Source organism: Bos indicus x Bos taurus, chromosome 16 (genome assembly GCF_003369695.1).
Source record: "Bos indicus x Bos taurus breed Angus x Brahman F1 hybrid chromosome 16, Bos_hybrid_MaternalHap_v2.0, whole genome shotgun sequence".
In the NCBI taxonomy this organism is placed as follows: domain Eukaryota; kingdom Metazoa; phylum Chordata; class Mammalia; order Artiodactyla; family Bovidae; genus Bos; species Bos indicus x Bos taurus.
Genome location: NC_040091.1, coordinates 28733851 through 28752685, shown reverse-complemented (window position 1 = coordinate 28752685; position 18835 = coordinate 28733851). Strand labels below are relative to the sequence as shown.

Here is an 18835-nt window from a genome sequence, read left to right as displayed (position 1 = left end):
GGCTCCTGACTTCTGCTGTCTCCAGGAGGGGTAAGAACTCCTGCAGGCAGAATAACCTACCAGCACCCCATTGCAGGAGCATGCACCCACTCTCACCTCCCCACCCTGCTCCCCACAGACTAAATCACCAGCCATGACAAACAAAACCAGAGATGAACACATATATAATCTCTAATACACACATCAGCAGGTGACCAAGAACGACTAAAGGTTTAAATCCTGCCAACACTACAAAAGTCACACACAGTAAAACCCAGAGACAGCTCTGGTTCAGAGTTCAGGTGATCGGTTACAGTGTGCTTCCTCCCCACGCTTGGTTCTCAAATAGGGGCAAGATAAATTTTATCTTTGGAGGAGACGGAGGGCAGGGCATATATAAAACTCTTTGGAGAAAACATAGAGGAACAGCTTCATGATGCTGGATTTTAACAGCGCTTTTTTTTCTTTTTGGATTTGACCAAAAGCATGGGCAACAAAAGTAAAAACAGGTAAGTTAGACTAAAAATTAATTAAATGTTAGTCAAAATTTAAAACTTCTGTGGATTAGAAGACATATACAACACAGTGGGAAATCTATAGAATGGGAGAAAATATTTGCAAATCATATATTTGATAAGGAGGATTATGTTAAATATATATATAGAAGTTCTACAACTCAAGAGTAAGAAAACAAACAACTCTACTACAAAATGGCCAAAGGACCTGAGTAGACATTCCTCCAGACGTACAAACACCGACAAGCATGTTAAGAGATGCTCAACCTTACTAATCATTTCAATTCAGTTCAGTTCAGTCGCTCAGTCGTGACCGACTCTACTAATCATTTAGAGAAATGCAAATCTAAACCACGTTGAGGCACCATCTCACGCCCATTAGAATGGCTACTATAAAAAGAAAAGAAGACCACAGAAAAGTACAAATATTGGGGAGGATGTGGAAAAACTGAAATACTTAAGCAGTGTAGATGAGCATGTAAAATAGTACAGCTGCTGTGCAATGGCGCCCCACTCGAGCACTCTTGCCTGGAAAATCCCATGGACGGAGGAGCCTGGTGGGCTGCAATCCATGGGGTCGCTAAGAGTCAGACACGACTGAGCGACTTCACTTCCACCTTTCACTTTCATGCATTGGAGAAGGAAATGGCAACCCACTCCGGTGTTCTTGCCTGGAGAATCCCAGGGATGGCTGAGCCTGGCAGGCTGCCGTCTATGGGGTCGCACAGAGTTGGACACGACTGAGGCGACTTGGCAGCAGCAGCAGCTGTGAAAAGCAGTATGGTGGTTTCTCAAAATTTTTCAAATAGAATTACCATATAATCCAGTAATTCCACTTCTGGATATGTACTCAACATAATTGACCATAGGACCTCAAGTAGAGCTGCATTATTCACAATAGCCAAAAGAAGGAAGCAACCCAAGTGTTCATGGACAGGTGAGTGGATAAAATGTGATATACACATACCATGGAATATTATTCAGTATTAAAAACAAAGGAAATTCTGATACATACTACATTATAACATGGTTGAAACTTGAGGACATTATGCTGAGTAAAATAAGCCAGACGCAAAAGGACAAATACTATATGATTCCACACTTACATGAATACCTAGAACAAACTTCCAATTCATAGACAGAAAGTAGCAGGGTAGGTGCCAGGAGTTAAGAGGAAGGAAGAAATGGGGAGTTGTTTCATAAGTATACACTTTGAGTTTTACTGAAAAGAGTTCTGGAAAGCGGTTGCACAACAGCAGTAATGTATTTAACACTACTGTTGAATACATTCTCTTAGAAATGGTTCACACACTTAAAAATGGTTAAGATTATAAATATTATGTGTGTTTTATCATAATTAAAATAAAATTTAAAAAACTTTCGATTAGTTGGTATTTTCTATTTTACCTTCATTCTTATTTCACTGATCACTGATTTCTGCTCTTATTTATTTTATTCTGTCTTTATACTTAGAGTTTATTGTTTTTGTCACTTCCTCTTTTTTACCTATTTTTTTTAAGTTGGAGTATAGGTGATTTATAATATTATGTTAGTTTTAGGTGTATGGCAAAGTGATTCATGTATATATATATATATTCTTTTTTCAATTAATTTCCATTACAGATTATTAAAGATATTGAACCTAGTACCCTGTGCTATACAGTAAACTCTTGTTGCTTATTATCACTTCTTGTTTTAAAAAATTTTTATTGGAGTATAGTTGATTTGCAATTTGTGTTAGTTTCTGCTGTACAGCAAAGTGAATGAATTATATGTATACAAAATGATATATCCACGTCTTTCTAGATTCTTTTCTCATATGGGTCATTGCAGAGTATTGAGTAGAGTTCCCTGTGCTATATATTAGGTCCTTATTAGTTATCTGTTTTATGTATAGCAGTGTGCATATGTCAATCCCAGTATCCCAGATTATCCCTCCACCACCCACTTTCCCCAGTGGTAACCATAAGTGTTTTTTCTATATCCATGACTCTATTTCTGTTTTGTAAATATGTTCATTTGCATCATTTTTTCTTTTCACATATTAGTGATATCATATGATATTTGTCTCTGTCTGACTTATTTCACTTAGTATGGTAATCTCTAGGTCCATCCATGTTGCTGCAAATGGCATTATTTCATTCATTGTTTATGGTTAAGTAATATTCCATTGTGTATATTTTATATATATATATATATATATATATATATACACACACACATCTTCTTTATCCATTCATTTGAACATTTATTATCACTTCTTAAATACGGACATTAACTCATTTTGAAAAATGGGCTTTCTTCTTTTTTTAATATAAGTAGTTAAGACTATAAATTGCCCTTAGAGGGCCAATCTTGCTGGATTCCATAACTTTGAAGCAAAATGTTTTCGTTATCATTCAGTCCTGGGCATTTTAAATTTTTTATTTTGTCTTTTTTTAAAAAAGAATTACTTTTAAAAAAAAAAATCAAGGTATAATTTACACGCAATAAAATACACAGATCTTAAGTATTCAGTTTGGTGAGTTTCAGCAATTGTAAACCCCTAAGTTATTAAAACACAAAATAACAAACAAAACATTTCTATTATCCCACACCTCTTCCAGTCCATAGTCACCCACCCACGCCTGCTGCAATTACCGTTCTGATTTCCATCACCAGCATTAACATTCTGTAGTTGGCTTCTTTTGCGCAATATGATGTTTTAATATTTATCTTTGTTATCAGTAGTTTATTCCTTTGTATTGCTGAGGCATAGTTCTTTGAAAGAATGTAATATAATTGGTTATCTATTATCCTATTGATGGGTGTTTGGATTATTTCTAGTGCTTGGCTATGTAAATAAAGTTGCTATGATTCTTTTCTTTTTACAGAATATGTTTTCATTATTCTTGAGTATCTAGGAATGAAATTCTTGGCGTAGATATATACATAATTTTATGAGAAACTGTCAAAGAATTCTCCAAAGTAGTTGTTCCATTTACAATCCCGCCAGCAATGTGAAGGAACTCCACTTCTGCCACATTTTCACCAACACTTGGAATTGTCAGCCTTTTCAATTGTAGCTGTTCTGTTGGGTATGAACTAGTACCTCATTATGGTTTTAATTTGTACTCCTGCTGACTCATGCTCTTGAGTTCCTCGTTTTCTTCCCTGAGATGTCTCTATTCTTTTACATGTCTTTACTAGGTTGCTTTTTTGCTTAATATTAACATATATTGATTTCAAATTCTTTTTCAGGTACACCTGTGCAAACGTAGTCTCAAATTCTATAGCTTACTTATTTAGCATCTTCATAGTGTGTCTTGAGAAGCTCAAGTTTTTCATTTTGATGAAGTACAATTTATCACTGTTTTCTTTCACAGAAGCTCTCTTTATTGTAGAGACTTATACTCAGCTTTTTAAAAGATAATGCACATTCTTTCTCGCGTGCTTACGCCTCTGTGTTCAGACCGTCCACAAACGCTACCTCAGATGTTTCTCCAGATTGAAGCAGTCTAAATTATGGGTGACTCCTTCAAATTGGTGTTTGCTTTACTAGCATGTGGGGTTTTTAATTATAATAGTATTAGCACAAGAGGAGTTCCTTTGCCAGGCCCATCAAGATGTGCAGTTTTCACTTCCACTGATACCTCAACTTTCTCCCACTCTGTTCTTGCCTCCTTTATTGTGAGACCAAAATGTGGAAGGCATTCTGAGACCTTGCCTGTTTTCTCTCTTAAGGCCTATTTTGTGTCTTTCTCTCTTAAGACCTAGGGGGCTTCCTGGCAGCTCAGTTGGTAAAGAATCTGCCTGCAATGCAGGACACTGTCTGCAATGCAGGAAACCCAGGTTCGATCCCTAGGTTGGGAAGAGCCCCTGGAGAAGGAAATGGCAACCCACTCCAGTATTCTTTGTGTTAATTTTCTAGCTAACCTTGATGTCTTTAGCTTTTCCCATAAAAGATATATTTTCCTCTGGAATCTCTCTGACCAATACTACATGGTTTTGCTGTTGGAAAATCTGGTGGCAAATTGATTCTCGTTCTTTTGCGTGTTCTGCTCTTTCTTTATATAGGTTTTGCCATTTTCTCTTTATTTTTGGTATCCTTACACTTCTGTATGAGTCTACATGTGGGTTTTTTTTTTTCTATCTGAAATTCTATGGATCTTGCAATCAAAGGTTTTTCATGTTTCTTTGTTTGTTTTAATTTTGAGGAAATACCATCAGTATTTCTTGAAATAATTCCTTCTCTCCATTTCTATTCTTCTCTTTCTGAGATAGAGAAGAATAGGGATTTCTATTATTCAGATATTAGGATTTCTATTTCTTGTCTTCAGTTTGGTAAGTGGCAATGCCAGTACTCAAAACAATGCATCTTGGAGAAGGATCAGGGTTGTGGAGAAACCAGAAGAGTTTACTGTCTTTATTTTATTTGCAATTAAGGTATTTATTTCTTTATTTTAAATATTTATTTGGCTACATCGGCTCTTAGTTGCGGCTCTTGGGATCTTTAGTTGCAACATGTGAACTCTCAGTTGTGGCATGTGGGATCTAGTTCCCTGACCAGGGATCGAACCAGGGCCCCCTGCACTGGGAGCATGGAGTCTTTGCCACTGGTTAGTCAGGGAACTTCCCCTAAGGTATTTATTTTATTTTATTCTATTTTCTTGGCCACATGTGTGGCATGTGGCATCTTAGTTCCCCAATAAGGAACTGCAACCCTGTCCCCTGCATTGGAGACACAGAATCTTAACCACTGGATCACTGGGGAAGTCTCTGCAATTAAAGTATTTATGAAAAGTAATAGTATAAACTTTTTCAAAGACAAACAAACAAAAGCACGATATACATACACAATCTGAAGAATATGGAAAAAACATAATTCAGGATAAAGTACAAAGTCTTAAAATACATATTGGAAAGCAATAAAAATCAGTAACAACTTAGGGAGGCAAGAGGTTAGATTATGAAATTGAATTTTCATCTTTTGCTCTGTACACATTTATTTTCTCCAAATCAGCTCTGCCCAAAATAAATATAATGCAAAACGCTTATGTAATTTCAAATTTTAGCCATTAAAAAAAAAGCATAAAATTGATTTTAACAATATATTTTATTTAACCCAATATTCCAAAACATTATCATTTCAACATATAATCAATATAAACAAATTACCAGTGAGATATTTTACTTTAGATTTTTCATACTAAGTCTCCAAAATCCAATGTGCATTTACACGTACGGCACATCTGAATTCAAACTCACCACATTTCAGGTGCTCTGTAGTCACACATGGGAAGTGGCTGCTGTGTTGAACACAGCCCTGTGGCTCAGTTGGTAAAGAATCTGCCTGCAGACCAGGAGACCTGGGTTTGATCCCTGGGTCGGGATGATCCCCTGGAAGAGGAAATGGCAACCCACTCTAGTATTCTTGCCTGAAGAATTCCATGGACAGAGGAGCCTGGCAGGCTATAGTCCATATGTTGAGTCAGATACAACTTAGCAACTAAACCACTAAACCTAAATATTTTACAAAATGGATGTGTCTGTGTGTCATGTGTGAAATATGAAAACTCAGTACAGATAAACATAAGTAACATTATCATCCCTCCAAACAAACCAACGAAAGTATGGTTCATCTATTTTATAAATGTGCAAGCAGCTGTTGAAAGGAATGGTATCTCTGGGATACTAAAAAATGTAGGGTACAGTATGTATTCAACTCATGCTGTGTGTGTAAAGAATCTTGCAGGTTATAGGCTGAACCATAAACAATGATGAGTGATGACCTCTGAGCTGTGGGAACAGGTGTAGGGACAGCTTGAGAGTAGAAAGGCTTCCATTCTTTATTCTATTCATACCTGTGTTGTTTAATTTATTGTTTGTTTTTGTTGTTTAGTTTTATCAAAGAAAAACCACCATACGTCCCTTAAATTCAGTCTCTCTCACACACATACACCTCTCCCCAAAACAATAATACCTGGGCTCTGAGCTCCTCAGGCATCTCTGGAGGTCCTGAGAGACGGTGAGCAGGTGGGGATGTATTTCCTTGCCCCTGGTCAGTTGCCCATCCCCACATACAACAGGAATTGAGGTTCCTGTGGAGCTAGTTATACAATAAAAAGAAAATTGAGGGTACTTGAAAAATATGGATTTGATTAAATAAACACTTTCTGAAGGCCAGCTAAATGCCAGGCATCTAGCTGTCATACAGAAATAATGTTGAGCAAAAGAAAGTTTCTGCCAAGGAAGAGCTGAAACCTAGTGAGGGGCCAGGTCTGGCCACAGCCGGCTGCAGTACAAGGAAGAGTCTAGAAGACACCGGCGCTTTCATCAGAGAGAGAAGGATGGAGGAGACAGTGGCGTAAACTGTAAATTGAGAGGGAAAGGCAGAGGCTCAGTTCTCTTTCTGGCTTTAATACCAGGTGACCTTGAGCTGTCCATTCTTCTCTGCTTATCTTCATTTTCTTATCTGAAATGAAAACAGCTCCTGGAAAGAATGTAACTTAAAAAGTGAACACATAGCATAGAGACTGAGTCTTCCCTGAGAAGAGAGGGCAGCTGCCATGCTGTGAGGGAGCCCAAATCACAGCGAGGCCATGTGAAGGGGCTTCCGCCTACAGCCCAGCCAAGAGCCAGCTGCAGCCACCAAAGGAAGCCTTCCAGCTGACTGCAACCACCTGAGACCCTGGGTGAGACCCATCTGGTAGAAACCAGCCAACCTCCAGGAACATGGCTGGTAATGACTATTTGAAAAGACCCTGATGCTGGGAAAGATTGAAGGCAAGAGGAGAAGGGGACGACAGAGGATGAGATGGTTGGATGGCATCACTGACTCAATGGACATGCGTTTGAGTAAACTCCAGGAGTTGGTGATGGACAGGGAGGCCTGGCGTGCTGCAGTCCATGGTGTCGCAAAGAGTCGGACATGACTGAGCTACTGAACTGAATGACCATAAGTGACTTTATTGCTTTTCACCTCATAGTTTTGAGTGGTTGATTATGCAGCAATAGATAACAGGGAAGTAGCAAGAGGTGAGAGGACAACGACAATTGAGTACCCCATTTTAAATGAGCAACACCCATTCAGCTCCAGCCAATTTTTGCCACATGAGAATTCGAGATCCAGGGTTCCCACATTTCAAGTTAAAACAGAAATCCAGGCTTTTATGAGAAACATTCAGGTTTTGAAATGTTAACAAACAGTTCAAAACCATCTTAAGCCAATTTAAGACAATGCTGTGGGCCAAATGTGGCCTTCAGGCCACCAGCTGCCTGGGTCTGGTTGGGCAAAGTGGAGTAACTATTGTCTGCCTAGCCCCTTCTTTCTCTGGGAACCCACCCCACCCCACCCCATCTAAGTAGCTGCTATAGAGAAGCTCCATGTTCTTACGTGACCAGACCTCTGAGTCCCTGTTGATTGGCTCGGGGATAGGCATCTGACCCACACTGTTTTCATCAGAATTCCCACCTGAAATGTCTTATGCAAAACAGAGGGGAAAAGACCCTCCCCCTAATGATACAAGCTATTAAAAAAAGAGAGGTCAAGAGACATCTGGGGCCTTAATCTCTGCTGTATGTAGCAGAAGCCAGTCTTCTATAAGAAACATGTTCTGGAGAAGTGGCAACAAGAAGCGGAGATAGTCCCAGAGGCATCTCAGTCCCTGGATCCCACCGTCTCTATTGCCATCCACATTCCATCCTTCCCAGGTTTGGGTGATTCTTCCTTCTCTTCTTGGGGCTTCCCTGGTGGCTCAGATGGTAATCTGCCTGCAAGGCAGGAGACCCAGGTTCAATCCCTGGGTCAGGAAGATCCCTTGCAGGAGGAAATGACAACCCATTCCAGTATTCTTGCCTAGAGAATTCCATGGACAGAGGAGCCTAGCAGACTACCGTCCATGTGGTCACAAGAGTTGGACAGGACTGAGCAACTAACTTTGACTTTCCTTCTCTTACACAACTACTTCAGTATTCTCTCCCTAAATTTCCCTTCTGACCCATCTTCTTTCTAGCCAGATTTCTGTCACGTATAAGCAAAAAGTTTTTTTTTTTTAATTTCACTATTTATTTTTGGCTGCACTGGGTCTTCATTGCTGCACGCAGGCTTTCTTTAGTTGCAGTGCGCCAGCTTCTCATTGCAGTGGCTTCTCTTGTGGATCACAGGCTTATCTCCCCTGAGGTCTGTGGGATCTTCCAGGACCAGGGATGAAAACCATGTGCCCCTCTTTGGCAGGAAGATTCTTAACCACTGGACCACCAGGGGAGTCCTAGAGTCGAAAAAATAATTTTTTTTTCCTTTTTTTTTAAATGTATTTTTAGTTGGAAGGTAATTGCTTTACAATATTGCGTTGGTTGTCAACGTTTTGATACGGAAATTCAAGAGAGGGTTTTGAGCAGAGTAGACATCATGATCAACTTCATTTTTTAAAAAAGTTAACTTTGGAGGTTTGACAGAAAACAGCAAAATTCTGTAAAGCAATTATCCTTCAATAAAAAGTAAATTTAAAAAAAAGAATCCAAAAAAAGAGGTGGGGGAGATATGCATAGCTATGGCTGATTCATGTTGACGTTTGGCAGAAACCAACACAATTCTGTAAAGCCATTATCCTTCAATTAATAATAAATCAATTTTTAAAAAATAAAAAAGACAAATTTGGCAATGGATGTATTGGAAGAGGGTGAGCAGAATAACACTGAGGGGCAAGGTGGTAAAGATGATGGCAGAGGGAGGCAGAGGAAGGGCCAGGGAGGCAGCAGACAAGGCTTAAATGACCAAGGAATGAGCTGTCACTAGGCCTTTCAGGCTCATGCGCTTATGTGAAAACTGGGACTCAGAAACCCCCAGAAACACTGCTGAGGCAAGTGAGAGCGAGGGGCGCTGAGCGACTCTGCCTCCCTGAGGCAGGGCAGAGGAGGCCCTGAGAAGCCTGAGGTCAAATGTCGTTATAGGCTCTTTGCATAAACTTGCCAGAAGGAGCCCAGGAAAATCCATCCAGATGCTTCAGTCATTCTCAAGTTATTCTTTAAATGCTCAGAAAGGGGACTCCCTGGCAGTCAAGTTAAGACTTCACCTTCCAATGCAGGGGGTACAGGTTGGATCCCTGGTTGGGGAGCTAAGATCCCACATGGCTTATTGCCCAAGAAACCAAAACATAAAACAGAAGCAATATTGTAACAAATTCAATAAAGACTTTAAGAATGGTCCACACCAAGGGGGAAAAAAAAAAAATCTTATAAAATGCTCAGAAATGTGGAAAGCCTTGTCTGACGAAGAGAAAGGAAAAAGTCAAGAGTGGACAAGGCCCCTTATCAAACAGATATGAAAACTTTTATTTCTCCCAAAATGGAAACAAAAAGTTCAGGGTTTCCAACCACCCAAAAAGCCTCCTTTGGCCGGTTTCTTGTGTTTGGTGTACCACCCCAAAACCAAAGAGGATCCTGGTCCGTCTACTGGCAATGATGCAAAGAAACCGGGAGAGATGTGAGAGACAGTGCTGCAGATGGCAGGCAGCCTGAAAAGGAGTCTGCACTGTGGCAGGAAAAGTACCGAAAGGATCTTGCTGCATCCTGAGCCAAAGGAAGGCTGATACGGCAAAAAAAAAAAAAAAAAAAAAAGATGATGTCAAGGCTGATCCAAACAAGAAAAAAAAGAGAGAGAAAGACAATGAAGGAGAGATAAATGAAGAGGAGGAAGATAAAGACAACAAAGTCGAAGGTAATGATTAGTGATGAATGAAATAGTTCTAGGGCAGCTTTTATTTTTTTTTCTTCTTTCTTTTCTGTCAAGCAGTTAACCTCCCTGGACACAATTCATTCCTTTTAAATTGAAAAAAAACTGAAATGTAAAACTGTAAGATTTTCTTTTAAACTGCCCCTTTTGGGGGTGGGGGATTATTGTTAACAAGAATTCCCCAATAAGTTTTTAGACAGCCCTGTACTGGTGCTATTTTTCATGGCCACCAACCTCACCTGGTATCACTTTTGGTTGTAAATCAGCATGGGAATTCAAACCAGCTTCATGTTGGCGCCCAGGACAAATTAATTATATAGGTGCATGGTTGTTTTTTCAGTTGTCTCTCATGCAGCTTATAGGAAATAGTTGTTCTGTTACTGAATTGTCCCCTGTAATTGGAGGTAGGGGGAGTTATAACAGTTTCATGACAGTCTAAATGCTTCTAAGTAAATATAATAGTGTATTAATTAAAACAAAAAAAAACTTTTATGGCATTATCAGTTCAGTTCAGTTGCTCAGTTGTGTCCGACTCTTTGCGACCCCATGGACTGCAGCACACCAGGCTTCCCTGTCCCTTGCCAATTCCTGGAGTTTACTCAAACTCATGTCATTAAACTCATTAAACAGGTGGGCTCTGCAAAGGAAGTACCAAACGTGCATTCATTCATTCACTCAACCAATATTTTGAGTGCTTGTGCACTCAGGATATTACAACAGGCAAAATCGCTGCCCTAGTGGAGCTTACATTTTGGTAAAGGAGACAGACAATAAACATATACATGTATATGAAATATGCTTAGAAATAATAAGTGCAAAGAAGAACATAAGCAGGGCAAGAAGATGAAGATAGCGTACAAATGAAGTATCTTAGCTGGGGTGGTCACAGAGACATGTGAGCAGAGGCTGAATGAAGACAGGGAGTGAGGCTTGTGCTCACTGGTAAAAACTTTTGGGTGGGTGGGGGTGGGCTTGAGGAACATGCAGGAAGCCAGAGTGGCTGGGACAGTGGGAGCCCTCAGGAGATGATGGCAACAAAGTCAGGGAAGCAGCCAGAGCTCAGATTCAGCCATAGGAAGAACTCTGGATTTTATTCCAAGTGTGATGAAAAGCCTTTAGGTTTTGGACGTGGAAGTAACACAGGATGAGATCTAAAGTGACCTCACATGCTTTCATGGGCAGAAAAAGAATGTAAAAGGGCCAGCATGGAAGGAGACTCTCCCAGAACCGCCAAATATGTAGGCGGTCCTGAAACCAGTGCTATGTTGATGGGAAGATACTGAGAGACTGTGGAGGTCAGGAAGTCAACATTCAGCGACGGATCGGATATGGAATAGAAAAAGAATCAAGTCTGACTACGAAGCATTTAGCCTAAGCAATGCAGAGGACCATGGACCATTTGCCGAGGTAGAAAGCACTGGGGGAGGTTTTGGACATTACTGGATGTCCATGTAAGATATCCAAACAGAAATATCGAGTAGAGGGGTAGAATATACCTGGCTTTCCTTAGTGTTCTTGGGCAGGAATTCCTCTCACCTTTTTGTAAATTGAATCAACCCCATGGAGTGCAGCCCACCAGGCTCCCGTGTCCACCGGATTCTCCAGGCGAGAGTACTGGAGTGGGTTGCCATTGCCTTCTCCAATAGTTGATTTACAAAATTGTGCTTATTTCTTCTGTACAGCAAAGTGATTCAGTTATACAAATTTTTTTCATATTCTTTTCCATTAGGGTTTATTACAGGATATTGAATATTGTTCCCTGAGCTATCAGATAAAATCTTGCTATTTATTCAATCTATATATAACAGTTTGCATTTGCAAACTTCCAATCCAACCTCCCACTTGGCAAGCATAATCCCTTCTCTATGTCTGTGAGTCTGTTTCATATGTAAGTTCATTTGCATCATATGTTAAGACTCCACATGTAAGTGATATATGGTATTTGTCTCTCACTTCACTTCATATAATTATCTCTCCAGTATTCTTGCCTGGAGAATCCCATGGACAGAGGAGTCTGGCAGGCTACAGTTCATGGGGTCGCCAAGAGTCGGACACGACTTAGCAACTAAACTACTAAACTACTGCTAGGCCCACTCACGTAGCTGCAAATGGCATTATTTCATCCTTTTTTATGGCTTATACTCCATTCCATTCATCTGTCAATGGATATTTGGGTTGTTTCGACGTCTTGACTATCGTATACAGTTCTGCTACGAACATAGGAGCGCGTGTATCTTTTCAAATTATAGTTTCGTTCAGATATATGTAAGGCAGGGATTCTTAACCTTTGTGTGTGCACCCAAGGCCCATTTGTCAATCCAGTGAAGTCTATGAGCCTCTAATGCAATAGTAGCTTCCAGATACACTATCAGGCAAGTTATCTGAGAAGTCACAGAACAGAAAGCTCCACAGACTAAGATGCTTGAATTGCAGGGCTTATTAAATCAATTTGAAACACCTAATTGACATCTTCTGCAGCAAGGAGAACAACATGGGGTGGATAACATACCCAGGACAGGCTGGAGGAGAGATGGAGCACGTCATCTAAACCCGGGATCTTGCAATGTTCATTTGTTCTGTCTCTCTCTGAGACTGACAGTGGGGTTATGAAGACTGGAATTGAAGATATTCAAAGTTATTCAACAGAGAGTAAGTACCTGGAGCCAACCCACAGTCACCTATCAGAAAGACACAGGGGCAAGCACACCTGGCCGCAGACGTAGCTCGCCAATAACCTGCTGAACAGACGTGGGTTTTATCTGTGGTTCTTGAGCAGAGCACATGGAAGCCAGAATGGGATCACAACATTATTACCAGTGAGTGGCTATTAGGGATGACACACTTGTCAACCCAGAGGTCAGATGATGATGCCTGTTGATTTGGTTACCCTCCAAGTAAAATTCTTTTATTTGTTGCATCGTATATTCCACTTACTCTATTCACATGTAACATATCAAACAGGTCACTACTTAAGCTTCTTGCCTAGGTCTGTCTCACAACCTACTAGCCTACTCAACATCTGCATCTCAAAAACTTCTGGCTTTTTCCTTCTGTATGTTTAACAAGTTTTGTTTCATTCATCTTGTTTATTTTTCTTTTCCTCTATAGAATGGAATATTCTCAAATAGAGCATATTCCATTATAATCATGTTTTAGATGAATAAAATAAAATGCATAGAATTGAAAAAGAAACCAGGTATATACAGTTCTACATTAAATAACAAGACCCAAGGCAATGGCAACCCACTCCAGTACTCTTGCCTGGAAAATCCCATGGACGGAGGTCCATGGGGTTGCTGAGGGTCAGACACGACTGAGCAACTTCACTTTCATTTTTCACTTTCCTGCACTGGAGAAGGAAATGGCAACCCACTCCAGTACTCTTGCCTGGAGAATCCCAGGGATGGGGGAGCCTGGTGGGCTGCCTTCTGTGGGGTCACACAGAGTCAGACACGACTGAAGTGACTTAGCAGGGAGGCAGATCTTTCAGTGACTGAAATTTAAGTAGTGATGAGCTTAATACTGAGTTCTCCCTGTTGACTAAAAAAAGATGTACAACTTGAGAGTTGTGAGTTAAGTTCTATTTGGGGCAAAATGAGGACTGCAGCCTGGGAGGCAGGATCTCAGATAGCTCTGAGACTGCTCCAAAGCAGCAGTGGGGGAAAGTCAATATATAAGGTTTTGGTGAAGGGGGAGTTCACTGCCATGAAACACTCATTTTACAAAGGGTTTTTGTTAGTCATGAGGATCTGATGTCACCATGAAGGGATTTAGTGCTTCTCTAGATATGAGGAGAGGCAAGGACTGAGATCATAAAATCTGTTCCTCAACACATCCAACTATCTAAAGACCTGTCCCATCAGATTCCCTGGAGCACAGAGTGCCTCACTCCACCCTGAACTCCCTCAGGGCTGTTGAAGGTCAATAGCTTTAGCAGCATGGGGTTCAATCTCTGTTGTTGTTGTCATTGGCAATGCTCTTGGTAAGTGCCAATTTGTAGTTTACATCCCCAACAACTGTAAAGTGACATGACAGTGCTGTGATAACTATTGCTGAGACTCCCGAACTTTGTATCCATGCATTAAAATCCATATGAAGGCGATGCTAGACTTCAGTTAATATTCGGTCCCAATGGTCCGCAGACTGCAGTCAAGCCCAGGCGAAGGCCTGCCCAGGTCCTCTGGCTGCCAAAGGACTTTCCCCAGCTAGTCCAGCCCCTTCCAGATCTGGCTGGAATCAGCTGTGAAAACACTTAAGCCTTCCTGGGGACAAACAGTGAAAGGGGACACATGGTGAAAGGACTGGCACCCCGTCCTTCCCAGGGCTGCAGGCGAAGGGTCTGCCGGGCCTCTGCCTCCAGCATCCCGGAGGGAGGTCGCGCAGCCGCAGGCGCCGGGGAACTACCGCCCCCACCCCCGGCCGGCAGGGGGCGCGCGCGCCGGCGGCCCCGCCCCTGCGCACGGGCGCCGGGGCGTGCCCGCCGCCAGGCATCAGCAATCTATCGGGAGCGGCGGGTGGCCTACGCGGCGTGTTCGGAGGCGGCGGCGGTTCTAGGCGCCTGGCCGCCGGGTAGCGGATCGGTGGTTGAGACGGCAGTAGCAGCAGCGGGTCTCCTGGTCGCGGCGTCGGGCTTCCGGAGCTGTGAGCGGTAGAAGGATGGCGGAGTCTTCAGACAAGCTCTACCGGGTCGAGTACGCCAAGAGCGGGCGCGCGTCTTGCAAGAAATGCAAAGAGAGCATCCCCAAGGACTCGATCCGGATGGCCTTCATGGTGCAGGTGCGGGCGGATGGGGCGCTTTGTGCGCGGCCGGGCCTTCGCGCGTCCGAGGAGGGTGGGGGGAGGGCCGGCCCGGAGCCGTGGGCCTGGCCGACCGCTCCCAGCCAGCGCGGGGCCTGCGGGCACAGCTGCTATCGCGGGACAAGCCCGCCGGGTGGACCCTTCTTCCGTCAGGTTTTGCTGATCTTGCAGGAAAAGCCCGGGAAATACGGTCTGGAGCCGGTGGGGCCTTTTACTTTGTGAAAATTGGGAGCCGCTTCTGTCCTTAATTCTGGGTTTATTTTATTGCCATACGTTTCGGGAAGGAAACTGACTCGTGGTTTTTTGAGGCTAGTCTGTCTGGTTTTGACCTACCTTGTTTTGGAAGATATTTGTCCTACATTGACGGTGGCGACTGGCAAGTGACGATTTGGATTTTTTTAAATCTATTTTTGGCTATCATTTCAACACCCGCTCACTCTTTTTTTTTAATTAATTATGCAAAACTATGCAAGTCGATGTCATTTCAGTACAGTGCGTTCACTTTTGGCTTACGTTATGGTTTAACATTTCCCCCCAAACTTTCCAAGTTCACAGAACGTCGTCTTTGTAGCTATCCGGTTTGAGTAAGAGTGGTTCGTAGTGATTCTCATCTGGGCTTGTTAATAGAGTCAAGATTCCCTCCGGTGGTCCCTAAGGCTTCGGAGCAGGCCAGGAGAGTTGTTGAAGTGAGGTGGTGTGTCTGAAGACCCCTCCCAGGGCAGAGAGATTCCTGCCACTTTAAGCTTCCAAAAAGCTCCCGTCTGTCTGTGTAATTCTAGTTCCCACCTGCCCTGTCCTCCCCACCCCAAGGTAAAGCTTTTGTCCAAGCTTAGTGCTCATGGTCAAGATAGCTTGATTTCCCTCCACCGGTGAGGCAGTAGGTATTTTAGGAATGACTAGGTGGTATTGCTGCATTTGCGGTAGTTAGGTGGTGTAGGGGAATGGGTACCAGTGTGTACTAAGGCTATCTCATTTCATAATATTGTTACCAAGTCCCAGCTCAATTTGCTTACTGCCCGACAGGCTAATTGAAGCAAGGAATACTAACTTCATTATTTGGAAAGTCAACTGACTGAGAAAATGGCAGACTGTTGTCTTAAAGTCAGTTGTCTTGTTGGGATCTGGATGCCAGCTTCTTTTATAGGACACAGAGGGGAAGGAGTTCAGAAAGTAAAGATCATTTTCTTGCAAATCTCTCCTGAAATGGCCAACCTTAGGGAGGGGAAAGAAACTGAAGTTGCTTAGTCGTGTTCAACTCTGCAACCCCATGGACTGTAGCCTGCTGGGCTCCTCTGTCCATGTGATTTTCCAGGCAAGAATACTGGAGTGGGTTGCCATTTCCTTCTCCAGGGGGTCTTTTCGACCCAGGGATCCAACCCGGGTCCCCGGCACTGCAGGCAGATTCTTTACCATCTGAGCCACCAGGGGAGCCCTTAGAGAGGGGATGTATGTGTTAATCCCTTTAGGCAGAGGGACAGGGTGCCCGGAAGCAGATTATTTTATATGATTATAGTAACGAACAATGAAAAACGAAGGTTAAAGTCCAATAAACAGATCCTGATCCATCTGGGAGTTAGAATTAGCAACAGTATGTCACTTCTCAGGTGGCACTAGTGGTAAAGAACCTGTCTGCCAATGCAGGAGACCTGAGAGATGCAGGTTTAATCCCTGGGTCTGGAAGATCCCCTGAAGAAGGAAATGGGAACCCACTGCAGTATTCTTGCCCGGGAAATTACATGGACAGAGGAGCCTGACAGGCTCCAACAATATGACAGGGGTTGGCATTGTCATCTTAGTATCATTCTCAGGGCCACCTAGCTCACTACTGAACACTTATCACTTAGTAAACACTCACTGAGCACCAGTTAGATTCTAGGCATGGTGTTAAGTACCAGGGGCACAAGGACAGACTCCATTTCCGGGAGCTCCCAATTTGGTTAAAGGGGTGATGACTGGTAAACATTGCTGTGCTGGGGTGAGTGCCACCTGATGGGTGCCCTTGGCATGGTGGGTGCCAAATTGGAGCTCACCACAGAAGTGGCAGAAAGTTGAGGATGGAGGAGTAGACAAGGCCTCCTGTTTGAGGAGCCTTATCTCCCCCAGAGCGTCTTTTCATTTCATCCTAACGTTTGGGTGGCTTGCTGATCTCGTGAAGTCCCCATTAATGCAGGGGCTCTTAACCTGGAGTCTGTGGGATGGCACGTAGAACTCAAGAGGTCCATGAGTTTCAATGAGAAAAGATTGCTGTCTTCCCTGGACTTCGGTTACAATTCATTACTTTCTGCATTTATGAATGTAAGCCCCAAAGCAAAGGCACAGTGACAGTAACTGCGGTTTCTGTCATCAGCAGTAGTTATTTTCATATCATTAACAGATGTTGGGGATTTTTAAAAATAATCATTTATACTCGTCTCAGCAAGATTGTGGGCTTCCCTGGTGGCTCAGACGGTAAAGAATCCACCTGCAGTGCAGGAAACCTGGGTTCGATCCGTGGGTTGGGAAGATCCCCTGGAGGAGGGCATGGCAACCCATTCCAGTATTCTTGCCTGGAGAATCCTCATGGACAGAGGAGCCTGGCAGCCTACAGTCTGTCGGGTCACAGAGTCGGACATGACTGAACAACTAAGCGTGGCATAACATGGCAACAAGATTACAGTAGTTGTTAGCAATAAGATTATAGTAGTAATTAAAGCGGTACTGAATCTTGTTATTTAATGCTTTAAAGTTTGTGGTGAAGGACAGGGAAGCCTGGTGTGCTACAGTCCATGAGGTTGCAAAGAGTTGGACTGAGCGACTTGTAGATTACTGTATCCCAGTAAACTTTTTAAATGTTTTCATAATTATTTTAATACCATTGATTTCCTTTGTGAACTTACGTATTTTATTGTGCATTTTAAAATGTTAGTCAGAGAAAGGGACATCCATAGGCTTCACTGGACAGTCAGAGAGGACCCTGTTCTACTGGGACATGGGTGAGGAGTGAAGAGGCTGGTTGGCTCTAGTCCAGAGGGTTCCACTGAGTAAACTCTTCTAAACTAAACAAAGTGTAACATTCTGGGCTCTCCTGTTTACTTTTAGTGAAGGAATTAAAATTAAGTGTGATTTTTTTTCTCTAATGGTAATTGAGGGTGGAGTTTTAACACAAATGTTTTGTAGGTCCTGTAGGCTGAGCTGGTGAAGGCCAGAAAAAAGAAGCCTTTCTTCCCCCACCCCCACCCCCTTTGGATTTAAATACCTTCTTTTACATTTGTGTGGGAGGATTGTTTGCGGAGGAGTATCCAATACCTGATACTTTAGCTGGCAGGCCCTGGGGCAGCCTGGAGGGGAATGAACCGGACCTTGCTGTTCTTGGGAGGGCCTGCAGGAAACCCTGCTGACTTTCTTCCTGGTAACAGTGGTTCTGCACTCTCTGGGGTAGCCTGGCCCTGGTGTGGCCTCTTTTTTATAGCCCATTTCTCAGGAAGCAGCCTGAGGTGGCTGGGTAAGGACCCTGGTGCGTGGTGGGCCCTCATGTTTGCTGAGTCTACAGCCAAGGATTCTGCTCCTTACAGCAGCGGGGCGGCTGCCTGGTGAGGCAGTAGTCTTGTGACCTTGGTCTGGTTAGTTTCTTGCCATCTCATCCTCAGTCCTGAGTTCTTAAGTATAAAGCTTTGTGTTGATCAAGGGTTCTTTCCTCTGGAGGGAGACCAGCGGCCTCAGCAGTCCCAGAGTTTGTGCCATGAGTATATCCTGGTGGAGACTTTTTATGTTTGGCACTGTGCCGGTGGCTGGGGACACAGCACTCAGGCCAAAGTTAAAGGAGCAAGTGTGGGGGCCTCAGAGAGCCAGGAAG

The 18835-nt window shown here is 42.9% G+C and overlaps 1 protein-coding gene across 2 annotated transcripts in view; it reads left to right on the top strand.

Annotated features, from left to right (window-relative positions):
- Positions 1 to 14655: 14655 nt before the first annotated feature.
- Positions 14656 to 18835, top strand: part of PARP1 (poly(ADP-ribose) polymerase 1) — a 41489-nt gene continuing 37309 nt past the window's right edge. Inside the window, exon 1 of one of the 2 annotated variants that reach the window (XM_027564617.1) lies at positions 14656 to 14982. In XM_027564617.1, coding sequence (XP_027420418.1) covers positions 14863 to 14982 — 120 coding nt within the window. In that variant the 5' untranslated portion in view covers positions 14656 to 14862. The remainder of the gene's footprint in view (positions 14983 to 18835) is intronic. The other variant, XM_027564618.1, reaches the window with a different exon arrangement.